At 47.1% G+C, this 20,215-nt stretch overlaps 1 protein-coding gene across 4 annotated transcripts in view; it reads right to left on the minus strand.

The window, feature by feature from the left end:
- The window catches only part of TTC7B (tetratricopeptide repeat domain 7B), a gene marked incomplete at both ends in the record, with an annotated part of 240,931 nt that overhangs the window by 37,032 nt on the left and 183,684 nt on the right, over nucleotides 1-20,215 (minus strand). For 2 of the 4 annotated variants that reach the window (XM_079699318.1, XM_079699319.1), the window contains one exon: nucleotides 6,824-6,964. In XM_079699318.1, the coding sequence (XP_079555444.1) occupies nucleotides 6,824-6,964 (141 nt within the window). Of the gene's footprint in view, nucleotides 1-6,823; nucleotides 6,965-15,464; nucleotides 15,516-17,910; nucleotides 18,073-20,215 lie in introns of all 4 variants that reach the window. The other 2 variants (XM_079699316.1, XM_079699317.1) reach the window with 2 other exon arrangements.

Below are 20,215 nucleotides of genomic sequence, written 5' to 3' on the forward strand. Positions count from 1 at the left end.
ATTCGCTCTTCTGACACTTGTCAAGCACCTGCTTCACATCGGCTGCAAGGCTGAGAACCGGCTCCCACTGCCTGCCTTGGGCTCAGGGCTGTTTGGGTCGTGCGCCGTGCAAAGGCGCTGGGCGGAGTGGGGCTGACTAGCCTGGACCCCGCTGGCCAGCTGTGAGCCTGGCGTAGGGCTGCATCTGCCCCTGGAAAGCGAGGAAGCTCTTCTCACCAAGGTGCCTTCAGCTAAGGCACACCTGCTCCCTGGGGCTTAGCCTACCCAGAGGGGACATTTCTGTGAAACTCACACAAAGGAGCCGTGTATGTGAGAGGCGGCCCGAGGGCTGTACCTGTGTGCGTGCCGTCAGATCCTCCATCCCGCCAGAGGTCTGGTGGAGAGGGATGCAGGAAAAGGCGCGAGGGCCATCAGCTTCTCTCAGTCTTGCAGGCAGCAGGGAGTTAGGCCTGCAGACTCGCTGACCCCCCGAAACCATGTCCTTGACCCCAAACCCTGCTTCCCTAGAGAGAGGAGACTTGGGAAACAACCTTAGCAAGCTGGTCCTGGGACAGCCTCTGCCGCGGAGGGCAGAGCAGCGCCAGGGCTGGGCGCAGGTGTCTGCCGGGAGACAAATGTTTTTGTCTCCCCCTTATTCAAGCCCTCCGCGGCATTTCCTACCTGCCACACACACTTAAAAATCATTATTTTATCACAGCTCACCACAGCTTACCCTTCCCCCTCCCCATATCCTCAAGTCCATTCTCTAGTAGATCTGTGTCTTTAGCTGTGACAAAGCAAGAGAGAGGCATGGACATGTATACACTACCAAATGTAAAATAGATAGCTGGTGGGAAGCAGCCGCATAGCACAGGGAGATCAGCTCGGTGCTTTGTGACCACCTAGAGGGGTGGGATAGGGAGGGAGGGAGGGAGACGCAAGAGGGAAGACATATGGGAACATATGTGTATGTGTGACGGATTCACTTTGTTATAAAGCAGAAACTAACACACCATTGTAAAGCAATTATACTCCAATAAAGATGTAAAAAAAAAAAGATTGAATCAACAATAAAAGAAAAAAAATCATTGTTTTACAATGGGGAGAGGGAAGTGGGCGGGGCAAGGGAGGGGTAGGGGACTAAGACGTATGAACTATTAGGTATAAAATGAGCTGCAAGGATATATTATACAACGTGGGGAATATTTTATAATAACTATAAATGGAGTATAACCTTTAAAAAATAAATGAAGATACAATGCTGATTAAGAAATCATTGTTTTAACAGTTATTGAGTGTTTGCTCCCTGTTGAACACTCTCATGCATTATCTTGTGTGACTGTCAAACTGTCATTTCGCAGAGGAGGGCACTAGGGTGTGGGACCAGGATTTCAACTAGTCTGAGTCCAGAAGCCAAGCCCTTGACGGTACCGCACAGGCGCCTTTGTAACCCCCCTTGGCTGCCAGGACGCCACGTCTCCCGGTTCCCTCCCGCCTTGCTGACCACTTCCGTTCTGTTGCTTTGGCTTTTCCTCTCCTCCTCAAATCTTGACTGTTGGGGGCTCAGGTCCGGGGCCTGGCCCTTTCCCTTCTCCATCGACCTTCTCTTCTTAGGCCCTTCTCATCACACCCCTTGGCTTTAAATCCCCACTCGCAACTTGACGTTTCTAGCCCAAACCTCAAGCGTAGACTTGAATATCCAGCCACCTGCCTGACACCTTCACTGTGGGTCCTCAGGCACCCGACGCTCCCAAGTTCAAGCAGGACTCTGGTTGCTCTTGCTCCCCGATCCGTACCCATCGGTTCCCACCACCCAGGCTGCCCTTGGCAGGAAGAGGAATCACCAGTTACCCTCTGGCTCCAGCTCCCAACACAGGAGTCTTCCTTTTCCTTCACCCCTACATCTAACCCATCAACAAGTCCTATCAGTTCTGCCTCGAACATGCAACTCAGGTATCCCCCTCTCTCCACCCTCAGACCGGCCGTTCCCCGCAGTCACGCACACCAAAGCTCCTGACCTTGCCTCCCCACGGCACTGTCTCCCGTTCCGTGCCCCACGTTCCGCGGGGGTGATCTTGTAGCAACCTCCCTCTGATCCTTTCCTCCCCCCGCTTGCTGTCCTTCAACAGCTTTTCAGTGCTTTTAGGAAGAGATCCTGACCTGGTCACCAGGGCGCTGGCTCGTCTGGCCTCGCCTCGGCCACGTGATTCTTCCTCTCTAGGCTTCATGCCCTGCGGCCCTGCCATTTCTCTAACCTCAGGGCTCACGTGGCCCACAGGCCTGTCCACGTGTGTCCTACGCCTGCCACGTGCTCAGGCCTCCTCCAGTCCTGGCTGGGGAAGACCTCTGTTCCCAGTTCTCCCAGAGCCCACACTGCTGCTCCGGGGTACTCGGCACCGTGGAATTAAGTGCTTCTGCAATTGTTATGTTTCGCATGTGTAAACTCCGTGAAGGCAGAGCCCGTGTCCGTCTGCTGACCACTGAGCTCCAGAGCCTCACCCTGATGACACACGTAAACAGATGCTCACAGGTGTGTGTTCCATAGCCGAGTGCCCGCCCTGGGCAGCGGCTGGGGCTCTGGGGCCACACTGGTTGGGTCTGACTTCTGGTTTCTCCACTTATTAGTCATGTAACCTTAGGCAGGTGATGTGAGAGCTGTGTCTTGGTTTTTCCATCTGTAAAATGGGGTGATTAAAGGGTATTTATACCTTATATGGCTATCACAAGGACTAAACAAGTTAAGACACATAAAGTCCTAGGATAAGGTCTGGCACATGCACGGTGCTTGGTAAAAGTCAGCTACCTGCAGGTTGTAGACCATGAATCAAAACCTCCCAGGGCAGCAGATGGGGCAGGTCTGGCGGGGCTGACCCACAGAGACTGGCACTGTGTCGGGTCAGGCCTGACCCCTGGGTACCACATGTTCCCTCCTGCAAGCACTCCCTGTACAGTGACCCTCACGCCACCTGTCTGGGAACTGTCTTCATCTTGTCATGGTGGCCATGCCACAGGATTACCCTTCAACCCTGCCGATGCAGCCTCCCGGCGGCTGGGAGGAACCTGGCAGGGGGGAAGGGCAAAGGGGACAGGCCAGCCAGGGCCAAGGAATTTGTGAGAGTATCACAGCTTTACATTCCCAGCAGAAATCAGAAAATCTGATCTTGCACATCTAAGAATAGCCGTTGGTTTCGACGGTGAGAGATGCCAAAGTGAAAGCTATAATTATTAGTAAGTAACAAGCAGAAATTGTCCACCTTCTGCAAAGTCATTTTTAGCTGCCATCCCAGAAGTGGAAATTGAAGGATGGACACCAAGAAGCTGCTTGGCTTGGGAAAGGCCCTGGTTCAACTCTGAATGACTGTGAATGTATGAATTTCCAAAGGCCAGTGATAAGGTGTGCATTCTAAAGAAAACAATGTATGACTCCCAGGGAGATAGGTCTCAAGGTGCAACAAACATCAAATGCTCTAATTCAGCTCTCCTGACTCCTGCCCGGTGAGACCACAGAGGTGCTGGCTTCTATTTGGCCTGGGTTTCCCTTCTGCAAAACAGAGGAAAAGAACCCTTTGGACCTTCTTTATAAGATGGTGTACATACAAATGGCCCTAGAAGGTACTTGGAACTTTCAGGAAAAGAGACCATAAAAATGGGTAGTTTCTCTCTAAATATCATGTGATACCCAGATGCTATAAGGAAAAGCTTGATAAATGTAAAAAAAAAAAAAAATTTGGCAAAAAAACCCCAACAAAACCCCAAAACACAAACAAAATTAAAATGGGGGGAAATACTTATAGCACATATGGCACAAAGCAAATTTCTTTGACACATAATAAGTGCTTACAACTCAAAAAGAAAAGCTCAGTATCTAGGAAGATAAATGGGCAGAAGCCATGAGCAGACAACTGAAATACCATCTTCACCTATCAGATGGGCAAAGATCTTGAAATAAAATTGTCACATGGATCCAAACAAACCAAGCAATAAAACATGTACAACCCATGCCAGTTGGCCACCAGGTATCCTGTGAGGAGCCTGGGGCCCTGGGGTCAGAAGTGTCCAGGAAGGAGGAGGAGGTACAGAGGGAAGGGGCGCCCAGGGCATGGGTCCCACCACACAGGACGGGAGGGACCCCGGATGGTCAAGCATCCCTGGACTTCCTGGGTCTGTGCTCCCCACTGGGCCTGTGGTTGATTTCCTCACAGAGCAGCCAGAGGCTCAGGTGTCCCAGTCATGATCTCTTTGCCACTCAAATGACACACAAGTGGCTCAGGGACCTGCTCATATAATAGCCTGGAAATCTGAGGTCATCTCAGAGTGGCCTTACCTGCCAGCCTCAAATCTGGGGCCACCTCCCGCACGGGCCTCCACCACAAGCTCCCACTACACGCAGCTCACCAGAAAAAACAACCAGGAGAGAAGAGACGCACAAACGCCACAGAAACACCATGGCCTTGGGTGTGAGGCCTTGATCTAGTTTCTTCCAAAGCTTGCGACATTTACAGCATCTGGCAGTATTGTTAGAGCTGACGATGGACGCAGATGTTACCTGGTTTCCGTAGGTTGTCAAAAAATGTGAGTCACTTTTAGTTTGCCACCCAGAGCAGTAAAGCTCAAACCACATATGGTAAAACCTTACAGTTCAGTGGAAGCTTCTTTTATGAATTCCTTCTGAGTTTACCTCTTCAAAGACCATATTGAATATACGATACAATTCTAATCTTGACTCAAAGTCAGTGCTTTGAAAGAGTCAGTATAGCACCAATCCTATAAAGATGATAATTTGCTTCATTCATACATACTATAGAAGCGGGATTTATATTCTGCCTGGAGTTTAAGGCAAGTATGATATTCCGTTTCCAGAATTCAATTCCACCAACTCGGGGCTTCCCTGGTGGCGCAGTGGTTGCGAGTCCGCCTGCCGATGCAGGGGACGCGGGTTCGTGCCTCGGTCTGGGAAGATCCCACATGCCGCGGAGCGGCTGGGCCCGTGAGCCATGGCCGCTGAGCCTGCGCATCCGGAGCCTGTGCTCCGCAACGGGAGAGGCCACAGCAGTGAGAAGCCCGCGTACCGCAAAAAAAAAAAAAACAACAAAAAAACAATTCCACCAACTCATAGAACGTTAAAAGCCACACGCATTAATAGCAATGAGAGATTTATTCTGTCCTATAGGCTACGGCAACGGGAAAGGGATGTCACACGATTCATAAAACTTCAAGGATAACTCCACAAGGAATCTTAGCTGCCAGGTTCTTCAACGTTCTAATAAGCAGCTACAAAATTTCCTCCCAAGCGTCATGGTGGGTCACGTCAAGAGGAGCAAAGCCTGGATAACTGAGTGGGGGGCAGCAAGCCACTGGGCAAGGCGGTCCTGGAACTCAGTGACCCTCACCAAGGTCATTAGCTTTTCCGAGCCACAGGCAAGAGAAGCAATGCCTGGGAGGTCAAGGGAGCTGCTTCCAGCCTAGAAGGATCACCTTCTGCCCTTGTGGTTTCGTAGACATTGGCCCTTTAAAAACTCAACTTCAGGCCCATTTTGAAGGACAACTCTGCCCCTCTACTAAGCCCTGCAGGTTCGGCCAGTCTCACCCGGCCTGGACACTAAAGGGAACCCCTTCTCTTTTTGTTCTTTGCCGTCACTGCTCACGAGGGCGACTGAGTAAGACAGGCACCAGGTCCTAGACTGGGGACCAGCTTTTCTTCAAGAGAGCCGCAGAGGAAGGCATGACTGCTGTTCCCGGGCCCTTGAGTCAGCCTGTCTAGAACCCAGTAAGAGGCTGAACGCTGGCCAGCATCTGCACAGGAAGAACAATCGGCACATTCGTGATTCATCCCTCTTTTGTCTTTCTGCTTAGAAGAACATAATTTGTTCATTTACAGTGGTTGTTTTGGCTCAATTAAAGATGCCAACATGGAAGCGGCTGACTGAGCTCGGCTCTGGGACATGCCAAACCCAGGTAAATCCAATTGTGTTTCTTACACGAAGGTTCCAAACAAGGTTGGACATCATACAATTAGCCTTGGCAAAAAAAGGAGTAAACAGATGGCCAGTGGTGGGTAATAAGCGCTTTTGCAGCCAAACCTGGGCTTTTGCTGTGCACCCTGAGAGTTGAGCCTGGGAAGGCCTTGCAGATCAAGGGGGAAAACTTGAGAAACAGAATTTATCTTTCCTATGGAACTATAAATAGGTAAGCAAATCAATAGCCACCATTTGCTCTGTATAGTGGGATTCCCATTGCTAAAATGTCTGCAGGCTGGATTTATTGTGGCGACTTCCTAGCTATGCAGAAGCAGCCATGTGAAGCTGGAGGAGGGGCTGTCGCACCTGCCTTCTGGGCTAGTTTCCAGTCCGGCAGCTGCTGGTACCTGCCTCGCTCTCGGAGGATTACGAGGAGCGCCATCAGAAGGGAGAGGTCGGACATCAAAACGCTGTCCCCCCACCCCCTCGGCTTAGATAAAGACATCTGTGTCATCAGGACACCTGGCCTCTCTCCCAGGGTCTCTTAGACTTCACCACCAGGGTGTGCCACGCACTGTGCTCACCAACCCTAGGAGACGATGCTATTGACCCCACCGTACGGATGAGGAAACCGAGGCTGAGAGGGGAGGCTATCCCCTCCAGCCTATGCAGCTGTTGGTAAGTAGCAGAGCTGAGGCTCCACTCCAAGGCTGCAGGACTGCCAGACCTCCGTCGGGTCTGGGACACCACGCTCTGCTGTCCCCCTCAAAGAAAGTCTGGGGTGTAGATCTCTGGCCCCTGCTACAGCATAAACCCTGCGGCCCAGGCTGCAAGCGCCCCTCTGGCAGAGCGGCAGGTGGGCGTGTGGTTGAGGGGCGGGGCGGTACCTGCGTGGAGCCAGATCTGCGCCAGCGTCATCCAGGGGTGTAGCGGGCCCTGCTTGGGGGCGCTGCTCTGCAGAGACGACGCCACTTCCGACAGTGCCTGCTCCACTCTGGAGGCTGCTATCGACGTGGCGTGAACAGAGCCTGCGGGAGGGTGTCGGGAAGACGGCATCAGAGGTGAAAGCACAGACCCAGAGCCAGCCACCGACCCACACAGCCAGCCGTCCCCCTCACACACAGGCACGGGTTCAAGACGTACACACGCCCCTCCCTCACGACGTTTCCGAGGTTTACGGTCCTTACTGTCCATACAGTCACTATGGCCTGGCCCCTGAGTTTCTGTCCATTGCTTTAGCTCGTCTCTTAGTCAGGACAGAGCACACGCTGCGCAAATGCTCCGTCCGGGAGCTGAGTCGAGCGCAGGCTGAGTGTCGGGGCAGGAGGGGCACAGCTAGCCACGAGGCCGTGACACGCTGCTGAAACTTGGCAGACGTGAAGTACCACAAAGGGAGGTGACAAAGCACCCCTGCCTGGGCCTGAACCTAGAAACTACCTGGGGGGCAGGGGGAGGAACCACACTTGCCCCCTGGGGCAGGATTTGGCATAGATGGAGGCCATGCTCAAGACAAACCCAGCAACCGCCCGTTTCATTCCCTGGCCTTTGAGGCATCTGGAACCATATTCTAGGACATGGCTTAAAAACTGTAGACAAAGCACAATTTGCCTGCTGTCTAAGCAGGCGTCTATCACTAAGGCTAATACTAGACTCGCCGAGGACAGGTTACAGCAAAGTGGCCCGGAGCTCAGGAGCTGCACCCGCCTCACTCTTCTGTAGAAGCTACTGTCCCGAGAACTGGGGGAGGCGGCAGGTGGAGCACATTCACTGGCCAAAGGGCTTCTATTCAGAAGTCAAATGACACATTCCTCTCCACGCTGACCCTCGAGAGGTCCTGGCGATCGGAGGCCACCTCCCCAAACAGGGGCTCTTTCCCCACTTCTTTCCAACATCCGCTCTTGGAGGAATGGTTTCAGAACTGAGAGCGGGAGTCTTGGTTATTTCAAATTTAAAACTGGTGATATTTATATTCACTGGCAACGTTCTTAATTTATAACTCATCGTAAAGTGTAATATGGAGATAAACATTCCAGCGCCGTCAGTGGTAACTATCAACCTATCATGAGGTTGAAAATGGTGAGAATATAGAGAGATAAGTGCTGACTACTCAAATAAATTTCACTCTGGGTAAAATGAGATGGTGAGCATAAAAATAATTTCTGTTGGGGCTTTGAAATGCACCAAGTTGGTCCTTTTTATGATAGAAAAATATTAATCTAGAAATGGGAAAGTGTATTCTCAGTATGGCACAAACAGCCAGCAACTGTTATTCTCACAGTTAAACACTAGAGATTGTCTTATTAAAGTCATAAATGACATAAGAACGTCTTCTATTTTCATGAGTATTGAAGGAAGAGAGCTTCTAAAAGTTCTAAACAGTGAATAAGACATGAAAGATTTGAAAAGAAGAAAGCATAAAATTATTACTTTCAGACTCTATGATTGTATTTCATGAAGACAAATAAAATCTGGAAATTAACTGATCTGAAAAAAAATTTTTTTTAATAAAAATTTATGTATTCATTTTTAAGACTACCTGCAGCAATAGACTGGCCATCCGTATTCCAACACAAAGGAAACATGGATTTTTCTAAATACACTCAGATCCTTCAGTGGGGTGGGGTTGGTGGAGGTGAAATGCAGGAGGTGGATGGGAACCAGACTGGGAATCCAGCTTCTGTGGATAATCCACACACAGTGCCCATGGGGAAGGGTATGAGGAGGGCGCCTCTGGAGAAGGACCAGTGAGTCCTCCAGAGTGAGCGCTGCCATGCAAGGAGGATCTCGAGGCCCAGTTCAGAGACACTGATCAATATCATTAGGATCCAGGAGAACTGATGAAGTTCAGCTAAGAACTGACCTTGCTTAGACAAAGTGTGTCGGACTACCTAAAAAAACCCTAAACAGCAAAATGATTAAACGGCTGTTGATTTTTTTGGTCTTGTTTTGTTTTTAACCTTCTTATGGAAAAATCAATGCTTTAACTTTGATAACAAGGATTTGATGTAGTTTCCCTGAGACTTTTAACAGCAACTATTAGTAAATAAGTAAGGGTGTTGTTGCTACATTCTGACATTATCAAGCCGACTCACCTCCTCACTGACTACCTTCAACAGTGGTTCTCAACTTTGACTTCACATCCGAATCGCTTAGGGATTTTAAAAAATCATATGCCATAGCTACAGCCCAGACGGACCAAATCATGGACCCTAGGGGTGGGACCAGGCATCTATTTGTTAATAGCCCAGGTGGTTCCAAGGTGCAGCTAAGCCTGAGGCCCCTGACCTGGGGAGAGAGGAAGCAGGTGTTATTAACTGACATTTGGTCAAGAAAAGCCTGCAGGCGTCCTCTACACAGGCCAGCCAGCCTGAGCTGTCCTGCCTCCCTGCAGCCTAACAGCCTGGGGAAAGAGTACCGGGTAGATCTTGTTCTTTAGGACGGAGGTTCTCAGAATCCTCTCGGTCTCAGAATCCCTTAGGAGTCTGCAAGTTTATTGAGACCCCTCAAGAGATCTTGTTTACACGGGTTATATCTATTGATATTGACACATGAGAAATCGAAACTGAGAAATGCTCAAAATATTTAGTTATTAATTCATTTTTTAAAAAGAACAATAACAAACTACCGCTCTAGAAAAATCCTACACATTTTCTACCAGGTTCTAAGGTTCCTTTGCTACAAGGACTTGTGACTTTTGGGGGGGCTAATTTTGTTTTTCTGGATTAACGGTTTGGTTCACAAATGCACTCATCAGAACTAATGTCAAAGTTCCTTCTCTTTGTGGCATCTATATACAACTAAATTAATTAACTCTTCACATAATAATCTGTAAAATAATAAATTTTAATTTATCATTAAAATCAATGTTTCACTGTGAATAAGGTCTGGCAAATGATGATGATGATGATGATGCCAGCAGTGGTGATTATCGGCTTTAGTGAACGTGGCCTGTTTCAGGCACTCAGATTTGCACTTTACCTATATTATTTCACTTAATCTTTAAACAATTCTTGGAGGCAGGTAACACTGTTACCTGCATTGTTGAGATGACAAAACTGAGATTTTAGTGAGTATCTTACCCAAAGTCATACAGCCAGCAGGTGGCAAAACCAGGACTCAAACACTAGCCTCACTCCGAATCTAGCCTCCGAATCCGGCCCTGATGCCACCTCCACCAGGAAGGCTGCCGTGAGCCTTCTGTTTCTTCTCCCTTCCACCCTCGTGTAAAAAGTTAGGCCTCGGGTCCTCAGTGCCCCATCTCACCCTGTGGGAATGGTTATCACCGTACAGACCACACTGTTTTATGTTAAAAGTTGATGTAACTGTCTCTCCTCCGAGACTGGGTGGTTCTGGAAGACAGGAACATGCCCTCCATTTAGGTATTTTCAGGGGCTAACAATGCCAGGCCCACGCAATGTACTTGGTAAATGCTTGCGGAATGAGTGAATGATGAAGGAATTAATGAATGGAAGAATGAGTATGGTCAATACACACATCACGGTGTGAAATTAGGAAGAGTGGCCCCTCTTTGGGGAAGCACGTCTGGGTGCCCTACTCTCCTTCCCTAATGGCTCAGAGGCCAGAACCTTCCCCGTCTCAAGGGGCTTCTCAGCATGGCTGTGCTCACTTCCAACAACCTGGACTAAGAACCACAGTGGTGCACAGCTGGATTAACACTGCACTCGCCTAGGGGCTTCCCATCTCTAACATAACGAACCCACTTAAATAGGGAGGGTAACTGAGGTTCGTCAGAAATAACTGTTTCCTTCCTAGTCGATCCCTCTTCACACACACCTCACAGGGGCAGAGACCCTTCCGGTTCTGAACTAGGGACGGATATTAGGGCATTCAGTACTTATTAATAATGGTGGGTGACTTATGATAATGGTAAAATTATTTAATAGTTAATGTCTACTCTTTCTGGCAATAGCACAGTATATCAAATTCTTCCACTGGGTTAGCATTTGGAGGAAAAAAGGGATAAACATCATTATGAATCAGAATGGATAGATCTGATTACAATGAATCAAAACAACCTGTAACTTAACTGTTTCATGAGATTGAAAATGGTAAGGGCCAAAACAGATTTTGATTTCTGTTGGTAAACACCTAGAAATGCTAGTTCTAACCAACCTATTTTTACAGCAACCCTTTTCTTTCTCACCAAAGCAAACGTACTCCTACAGCGTGCATGGGGGTTAAGAGGATTATTCCCCTAAGGGAAATGGACAAATTGAGGCTTGAGAAAGGAATTAGAGGGAGGAATAGAAGACATATTTCTAATTTGAAATCCAAGACTCTGGAGAAATAAGCTTCCAAATAATCAAGTTCGACAGGTAAGCCAGCGAATGTGTCCGGCCACTGTACATCTCTTATTTATCACGTTAATTTGAGAAGCGCTTATCCCTGTCGTAACCCTGAGAGTCGAGCAGCCACCAAGTCCCTCAGTCACAGGGCACAGTGGCTCTGAAAAGCTACTGCAAAACCAACTGAACCGACAGCTGACACAGGCAGGTGAGAGCATGCCCTAAAATCTGGCCTAGGGTCTGTAACCTGATTGCCCCAGTGGTCAGGGGGCATAAGATGCCCTGGAGCTGAGGAGATCTGAATTTCCTCCCTCCTAGAGGCCCAAGAGGAAATGTTATCTCGGACACCTGATACATAGGCGAAGGGCCACTTGAAGAATTGTTCTGATCCCTACATCTGGGGTCTTTATCTGAGTCCTCCCCACCCCGGACCACTGTCTGGGTGGGGTGGGGGACAGGGGCAGCGAAAGAGAGGCCCCAGGAGCTGCAGTGGAGTCATCTCCCCATGGGCTGAGGGGCCAGGAACCCAGGCCCCTGACCTCAGGAAGCTGAGTCCAAGCTCAGCTTGGAGGATGTCTGCCCCACATTCCTATCACTTGCTGAAGCCTGCGGAGAAACCCTGCCACAAGTAGGACGCCGGGCACAGCCAGGTCAAGTTGCCGTTGCAGTTGAAGCCTTTCCAAAAATCCTTTTCCAAAGCACACTACACCTGCGGTCCATTTCACACAGACCTCAAATGTGGCAATCACATGTGGACCCTATGTCAATATCCAAGGCTCATTATTCAAAGGGATCTCAGAGCCAATAATTCTGTGAAGCAAAAGGCTCAATAAATTATGTGGCCTAGTTATGTTCCATCACCTGTATTTTCACAAGCAGGGTCACTGAGTGCATGGCATGTATTTATATTCTAGCTACCCTTTTGGCTGTTCTGGTCGCATTATGTAAGCTGCTATGGTGTAAGGTCTGAAGGATGTCCACCTTCACTGTCCCCTCATATCTTCACAGCATGTAGAAGATGAACAGGTCTCAGATGCAGCCCTGCAGCCTGCTGACTTGGTGAGCAACACAGTCCAGGAACAACAGACAGCTATGTGACTTGATGTGCGAAAAAAATACTCTACCAAAGAGACATCAGTAGGCACATCTCATAGGTGTTTGCTCAGGATTCAGGCTGCTCTTTGCTTCCCGACCCTGGAGAGTTAACTCGGATGCCTCATATGCATGAATGTGAGAGAATGCAGAGCACGTGGCCGCGCCCCAAGTTCCATCTCTCTGCTTGTCACCCACATTCTTTCTGCCTAATGCCGCCGCAGCAGATACTTGCCCTCCCCACGTTTTTCTGAAAAGAAACCGAGTGTGCAGAAATTACCCACTGCTAATCAATCTCTGTACTTATTTTCCCTCAGTCCTGAAGGGATTCAATAGTATCTGTCAGTAGAGTTTATTCATCTTCCGGTTCTTAGAAGCTGTGCCCCCAAAACAATGAAAGAATTAAAGAAAAGCGCAGCCCCCCTTCTTAAAGACCCTGCAAACTAAACAACGATCTGAATGACTAAGCATTCTGCCCGAGAGCGTTGCTTAAAATTTTTCGTTTTTAACGGGAAAAGGATGCCTGTTTCTCAAGATAGGGCTTGAGCGTAAATCAGTGCAACACTGCGGACTGCTGGCAGCCCAGTGACCTCACACCTGGCCCCTGTGCTCTAACCCGAACGTCCTTGGACCCGAGGAGACAGTGATGACTGTCTCTTCTTTTCTGAGGCGGGAGGAGAGATACGAGCGTCCGCTCTCACTTCAGCACTCAAATTAGGCATAGTTTTCTCCGTACCTTGAAAACATGAGCCATTTTCCTCCACTCCCCACCCTGCCAACCCCGGGTGAGGACAATTCCTATGTTTGCTGGAGGCGGTCCTGCCTCTCGAGGAGGCTGATCTGGGGGTGGTGGGCTCTTCACAGCACGCTGTCAGAGATCTCCCTTCCACATTCTGATCCCTCGAGGGCTGCCCCCTGCCCTCTACACAGCATGTCCACCCACGTGATGAGGCCGCGGGGCTGGGGCGGATATAGGGGCCACTGCTGGGTCTATCCAACTCCCACCGACTGTGGGGCCTCTTGGTTGTGGGTCCTGCCGATAAATAGCTCTGGGGGTCATTCTAGTAGATACTTTCCTTTTTTCACGGAGTGAAAAAGGAGGTTAAGATAGCCAAGGAAATCTGGACAGCCAACCCATGGTCCCAAGACGAGATCACAATTTCCAAATGACTTTAACAGAATATCAGGCACAGTTGAAACCTGACAGGATGTGCCTTCTCTTGAAAGGGGAAAGTCCTTTCCAGGGGAAGCTTTAGGGAAGGAGCCCCCTAAGGCAGGGGTATGTGGTCACCAGTGGGCATGCGGGGCTGGCCTGCGTGCTGCTGATGGGGGCTGGCGGAGCTAAGCGGTGCACATGCAGGGAGAGGCCCGCTGTGGGGGTGAGCCGAGAGACGGCTCTGGGCGGAGACAGCACCTTCCGGAGGACTACACCGGGCAGAGGCTACCCACCTCCTCAAACCCTCCCCAGTGCGTAGCCATGAGGCCGTGTCTCTGGAATGAAGTGTCCTTCCGCCTGGGAAAGGCTTTGGTCTCTGATGCAGCCGATGGGAGAAGCCTCCCAGGCTCAGGCCGTAGTCTAACTGCTGGTCACATGCTCAACTTCTCCCCGGGTGCCATGTATTATTGACTTGTCCATCTCCTAAAATTCCATCCGACCTTGTTTAAAGAAAGACACCCCAGAACTACTTAAGGAGAATTAATTTTAATTTAATTAAAATGGCAAGAAAAGGTTTATACTTGAATCATTAGGGCTGAATTTTTTAAGCTGCCACTCCTCGAAAGCAGTGGGGTCATCACTAGAGTGATTTTTTTTTTCACATATAGGTGACAAAAATGACTTTATTCTATTAAGCAGTAGCAGAGGGTGAAATTCACCACCTGACTAGTCACTTCCTGATCATGACAGATGTTTTTGAATGTTAGAAAAATGCGAAGTCAATCATAAAATGCCAGCCACAGTGGAAGGAGACAAAACTACTACCTTGGCTTTACTTCTCACCTTACTTCGTTTGAGAGGTATGTTTTCTCGTTAATGTCTATTCTCTAGTCCTGGTTCCTAAAGACAGCAGCAGTTTCCCCAGAATCGGTGATATGAAAAATGACGCTGTGCACCCAAGGTCAGCACGTTCTTGGGGAGAAGAATAAAACCTCAACCCACGCTTCTCTCCAGAATGATGACTGCTGGGGCGCTCACTGCTGGGGGCGCCTGGGGCCCTCAGGTCTCAGGAGTGAGGGCAGCGCGCGGGGTGGGGGTGGGGGTCCTGGCGGCCGCGTTCGAGTCCGGCTCTCCCCACCTGGCCGGTCACTGCCCTCTGGAGGCCACAGAGTCCGGGCTGCAACTCGGGGAGAAAGGCACCTGGCAGAGGCTTGAAATCAGGATCAGCTACCGGCAAACCCCAAAGGTGTGTGTGAACAGAATAATCAGTCAACTAAGACCTTTACAGATGAGGAAGCTAAGGCCAGGAAGGTTAAATGAGTTGCCCGGATTCCTCTGCAGAACTGGCCCCTGAACCCAGGTTTCCTGACCCTCGAGAGACTTGGAGCTGTTTTTATGGAAATAGTTAAGTCCCTTGTATACATATGTCAAGCCTCACTTTAACATATTTAAAGGGAATTGCTTAGTCTGCTTTAAATTCTGGTAGAAGTAGTTTAAGTTTTATGATGTCTGATTAGCTTATTTTAGGAAAACGAATTATTAGAATTGTTTTCTATGAGCCATAATGGTTGAACTGGAAAGGAATTTTAAGATTCAACTAGTTCCGTCTACCCCAGATTTACAGATGAGCCGCACTGGGGAGGCTGGACATCTCACACTTTTGATCAGCCCCCGTGGGGTTGCTGGCCAAGCCACAGCGCGCCTCTACTTGGGCATTTTTCCTGCAATGCCTTCTTCTGTAGTCCTTCCCAGACAAGTGGTGCCTCCTCAGTGTTTACACCCGAGCTGCAGAAAGCATTAGAGAGACTGGGAGAGCTGGGCCCCAGCGGGAGGGGTGAGCAAGCGGGTGGCAGCTTCAGGTCCAAGCCATCTCAACATTCCTGATCAACGGCCACAACACACACTGCATGGTGGGGTCAGCGTGATTCCGGAGACCCTCAGAAAAGTTCACAGAGAGATTGGTAAACTACTTACTAACTGAAAAAAGGGAGGGAAAACCATGAAAGTATACTTCTGGAGAGTTGCCTTGGAACAACAAATCAAACCAAAAATTAAAACCAAGAAACAAACATTTGAAAAATCAAAATTAAGGCTAAAAAAGCAAATGGAGTTCTAATAACCTTCCAACTGTAAGTCTGGCTGTCTGGAATCAGATTTCAATTCAAGAGTGACCTATGTTTTTCCACTAACAATGATTTTTTCTTTTTTTTTGTTTTTTAAAGCAAAGAAAGGCCAACTGGGCATTCCCCTCCACATTTAAATGTTCACTCAGCACATGAAAGCTGACCAATTCATGTAATGTGTTTTGTTTCCAGGGCAGGAAATTCCAAAGGGAAGGGAAAAATAATCAAACAAGCAGTTTTCAGATCTTTCCACACGTTAACTCTAATCATGATTCCAACAGTTTGTAGGGTTGGGCTAGCTTTCAATCCTGTGAAGTAAAGGATTGGAGGGAGAAATTCATAAAACTTCAGGTCTTGGCTATGTGTCCTAAGGGAAAGAGTTTGGGATTCAAATTCATTATACTTTTAATCAAGAAATTCTACATTTATTAGCAATGTATGTTATGTTTTCCCTTCTCTAACTAAATGTTGTATTTATGGGGCGGCGGGGAGGGGAACAGTCTTACTTAAAACACCTGGTTACTGGCTATGCACTCCCTAAGGATGGAAGATGACTCAGAGCTTCACAGAGAATAAACAACTGAGCACCTGCTTGGTACATATTACGTTCAGCAGAAAGCCCAGTGGGTGCTCATCGCCCTAACAATTTGCTAATTAATCTGATATAAGGTGCCCCACCAGAAGAGTCTGGACTTCAATCTTCAGAGGTTTAAAGGGACACAGGGCTCCTTGGGATGCAACAAGATAACTACTGGCAGGGTGTGGAGGTAGGTGGGTTCACCGTGCAAACGAGAAAGGGTGGGGCAGTGGGAACATCTAACATTATTCTGGAACAGTAAGATCCCATTTTAAGACCCCAAAAAACTGGGCAAAAGTCAATGGAATAAACAATTTTTTTCTGGAAAAACCAAAGCAGAAAAAAACAAAGTTGGCAATTGCCCGTAGGCATCATATTAAAGGGAAAATGTCTATTTTAAGAAGTGGATTAAATACAACAGGAGCAGTTTGTACATTTTATCTTCATCTTCCATTTCATAAAACTGGGATTGCCGTTGAGGCTGAGTTCAGAACACTTAATATGCAGATAAGTAAGGTCAGAGTGTTTCTTGGTTTGAATTATTTATTTTAGATCATAGTCTCCTTTCTGCCCGACTGTGTGTGTGTGTGTGTGTGTGTGTGTGTGTGTTTAACACAAACACAGCAGGTTGCCATCAGAAAGATAAGCGCATTAGGGAAAGTAGTTCTTTCTGGCAGCAGCTCCCCTTATGAGCTTTTGTTTAGCATATAACTGAGTGTTTGGAACAAAGATAAGCCCTTTTAAATCATGGACATAGAGATGAAATTTTCTGGCCGTGTTGCGGGTAAAGTGAACATTAAATAAATGAGTGGAAGGACAAGGGTGGATCTCCTGGTGAGATCCATATTTAGGTGCCGTTTAAGGGCTTTATCAACCAGTGTCTCATTTCAATACAGGGATCTTTTTTTTTTTTCCATTGACAGGTCCCTGAACACCCTAAAACAGACTTTCAAATTTCCCTATTATTTAAAATCAAGATTAGATTAAGATACTGTTCAATTTCCCTGCATAGTTTCATGACACAAGCCCTACATTTTCCTTCCTTGCAAACAGAAAACAATTTATAGCATTGTTTTTCAAAATGTAGTACGCAACCCACTGGCATCGGGATCATAAGAAGGTATTTTATAAATCCAGATTCTTGGGCCCCACCTCAGGCCTCCTGAATCATAAGCTCCGGAGGTAGGGCCCAGAGAATCTGCAGTTTTCAAAGCTCTCTGGGTGATTTTAACGCACAGTCAGGTTTGAGGACCACATACTTAAAAGGCATATGACCGATATCTTTAGAATACTACCTTGATTACTATATAGTTGTTGAATTAATTTCTAAACTGAAAACCAGAAATAATTAGGAGTAAATTATTATTTGCAAAATGTTCTCATTTGTCTTTTTAAAAAATGAGATCTGTATGAATTTATATCAACTCCAGGAAAGCACAGAAGTCCCCAAGAACTAGAAGCGATGTTCCAGAGAAGCTTCTATTGATTCTGCTCTAAACAGATTTCCTTTACTTTTTAAAAGGGAGGTTGGAACTTGGGCACCAAGGTCTCCTTCTGCCCGCAGAGTTTTTGGATTTTCAAACTAGCAAGATTTTCTCTCAGGTAAATTTGATGGAGTTTCCGATCCAGCTTATCAGTTAGGAAGATTATCAGAAAATAAAACATCAGCCAAATGAAGCAGATCTAACAAGAAAGGAAAAAAACCATAAACCATGTTTACACAGAGAGGGTTCCTGGCGGGGACCTGGGTCACTGACTGAATGAGCTGCCGGGGGCCACACAAAGGTATCGGGTTTGGGATGAGAATGAAGATGAGAAGATACAAACAGGTGGAGAGAAGATTCGGTTCTTGAAAGAGAAGAGGAGGAGGAGGAATCTGACACTAAAAAAGTGAAAGAGAAAAAAAAAAGGATAAAGGCAAAAAAACTTTAGAAACACAAAGAAAAAAAATAAACTGGCTTTTAATATACTCACATAAGCTGCAAAGAAAATGAGGTCATGTAATACACAATCATTCCTCTACTTGACAAGAGAATACAAGTGCTTTTCGAAGAAAACAAATTTGCTGTTTTTTCCACTGGTTATTTAATTGTTCTGCAACAACACCACGGCATAAAAACATCTCATTTACCTGGGCACAGATTCAGCAGTATGATCCATTGAAAATAATACCTCTTTAACCTAGAATACCCAGGACATTCTGGAGGAAAAGAAACTATTTGCTTTTCAATTGGAAAGGATTAGAACTTGACTTTTCCCTGATTTGTTTTTTATGAGAAGCACTTATATAAAGTTTACTTGAAAACTAAGGTCTTTCTAGGTGCAGATACTGAGGTGCAACAATGGGTCAGGTCCCCGAATCGTGACAATGGAGTCTAAGCTTGCTAAGCTGGTCTACGGTTGGGTCCACTGGCCGGGCACTTTGAAAAGGAATCTATTACTGTCACTTCCATGTCTTCAGCTGGAGAGATACACAGCAGTAGGGAGAACCACTGCAGTGACAAATTAAAATTTTTCCCAGACAAAATGGATCAAATTTTCAAGGTAAAAGAATCATTACTACCAATCGGTGTCTGGTAATATCTACCAATGATTAAAGATAAATCTCCTTACTCCACATCCTGTTTTGAAGGCAAAAGGAAGAAAAAGAATTCTTTTTCCTCCTCTATTTAAGGAACTAACTTATTCTGAAGAAAAGACAATGATTCAAAGCTTCAAAGTTAAATGACTGTCACCCCATTTGATTCCTCTCTCTTGGTGGCTAGGACCTACTGGATGACAGAGGTGGGGGGAAGGGGACCCAGAGGTGATATTAGAAGGGAAAGCATATTCTTTAAGGGTTTTTTTTCAGTCTGCCACATCCATTTAATAAAACCAATGTCCACTCTTTAGCCGCAGTGGACTCAGCTAGTCCAAAGCTTCTAGACATGGGTTCCCCTTATGTTATAGCACAGATCTGCATATGGACAATTTCAGAGGTGGAAAACCATACCCCAGTTAATTATTCACTTTCCAAAATCAAGAACACTGAGCCTGTACTTTATAATGACCCAGATGTATAATAATGGTATCTCGGTTATATTTTTATAACTGAGCTCTTATCTGTTTGACATATACACTGAAATTTTAACAGGCAAAATATGATGTCTGAGATCTGCCTCAAAATAGTCCACAAAAACTAAGTGTGGGACAGCAGAGATACAGGAAAAAAGAATAGGAATTGTTGAGGGCTGGTGGTAGGTACATGGGGATTCATTATACGAGTATTTCTATTTTGGTATACTTGAAATTTTTCCACAGTAGAAAATTTTTTAAAAAAGGAAATAAATTTTAGTTCTGGAAGACAAAAACAACAATCCAAGAGGGCCTGTGGCTTCACAGAGGAGTCTACTGCACATTGGGTGACTCAGAATTGGCAGTATCACAACCGTGGCAGGTCACCTCAGCTTTGGCCACACGTCTTTGCCGGCTGTGCTCTTTGTCGGATGCATTTCGAAAAGCAGAGAAGCACTGCAGAAGCCTGAGGACGTTCTCCCAAACAGATGCAGAGGAATCCTCAGGGCATGTGTAAAGGGACACGTCACAGGGGCTGTGTAGCACGTATGGTGCACGTATGGTGGAAAATAGCATATGGTATGCTATTTTCAAGTCAAGGGACATGGGAAATCAGATCTAATCTTATCTGCATGGGAGGGTAAACAAAAAGCTAATAAAAAATGGTTATCTTTAGGGAAAGGCAAGATGGAAGGGCAGGGATGGAAGCAAAACATCTCTATGGAACCTTCGGAATCAGAGTTTGAACCAAATCTGTGGGTCGTTCACGAGACAGGCAGTCCCCACTGATGCACTAATAAGAGCCGCTGCCCTCCTGCGACCACCCACGGGCTGAACTATATAAACCTGGGCTTTATTAATCAAGATGGAGGCATCTTTTCCATTTAGAGGCGAGCCTTCCTAATTTTTAAGTCTCTCTGATTTAAACGATCACTTCAGAATGTTTTACCATCATTTATAATCAGTCTGCA

This window comes from Hyperoodon ampullatus (genome assembly GCF_949752795.1).
Source record: "Hyperoodon ampullatus genome assembly, chromosome: 3".
NCBI classification, from domain to species: Eukaryota; Metazoa; Chordata; class Mammalia; order Artiodactyla; family Ziphiidae; genus Hyperoodon; species Hyperoodon ampullatus.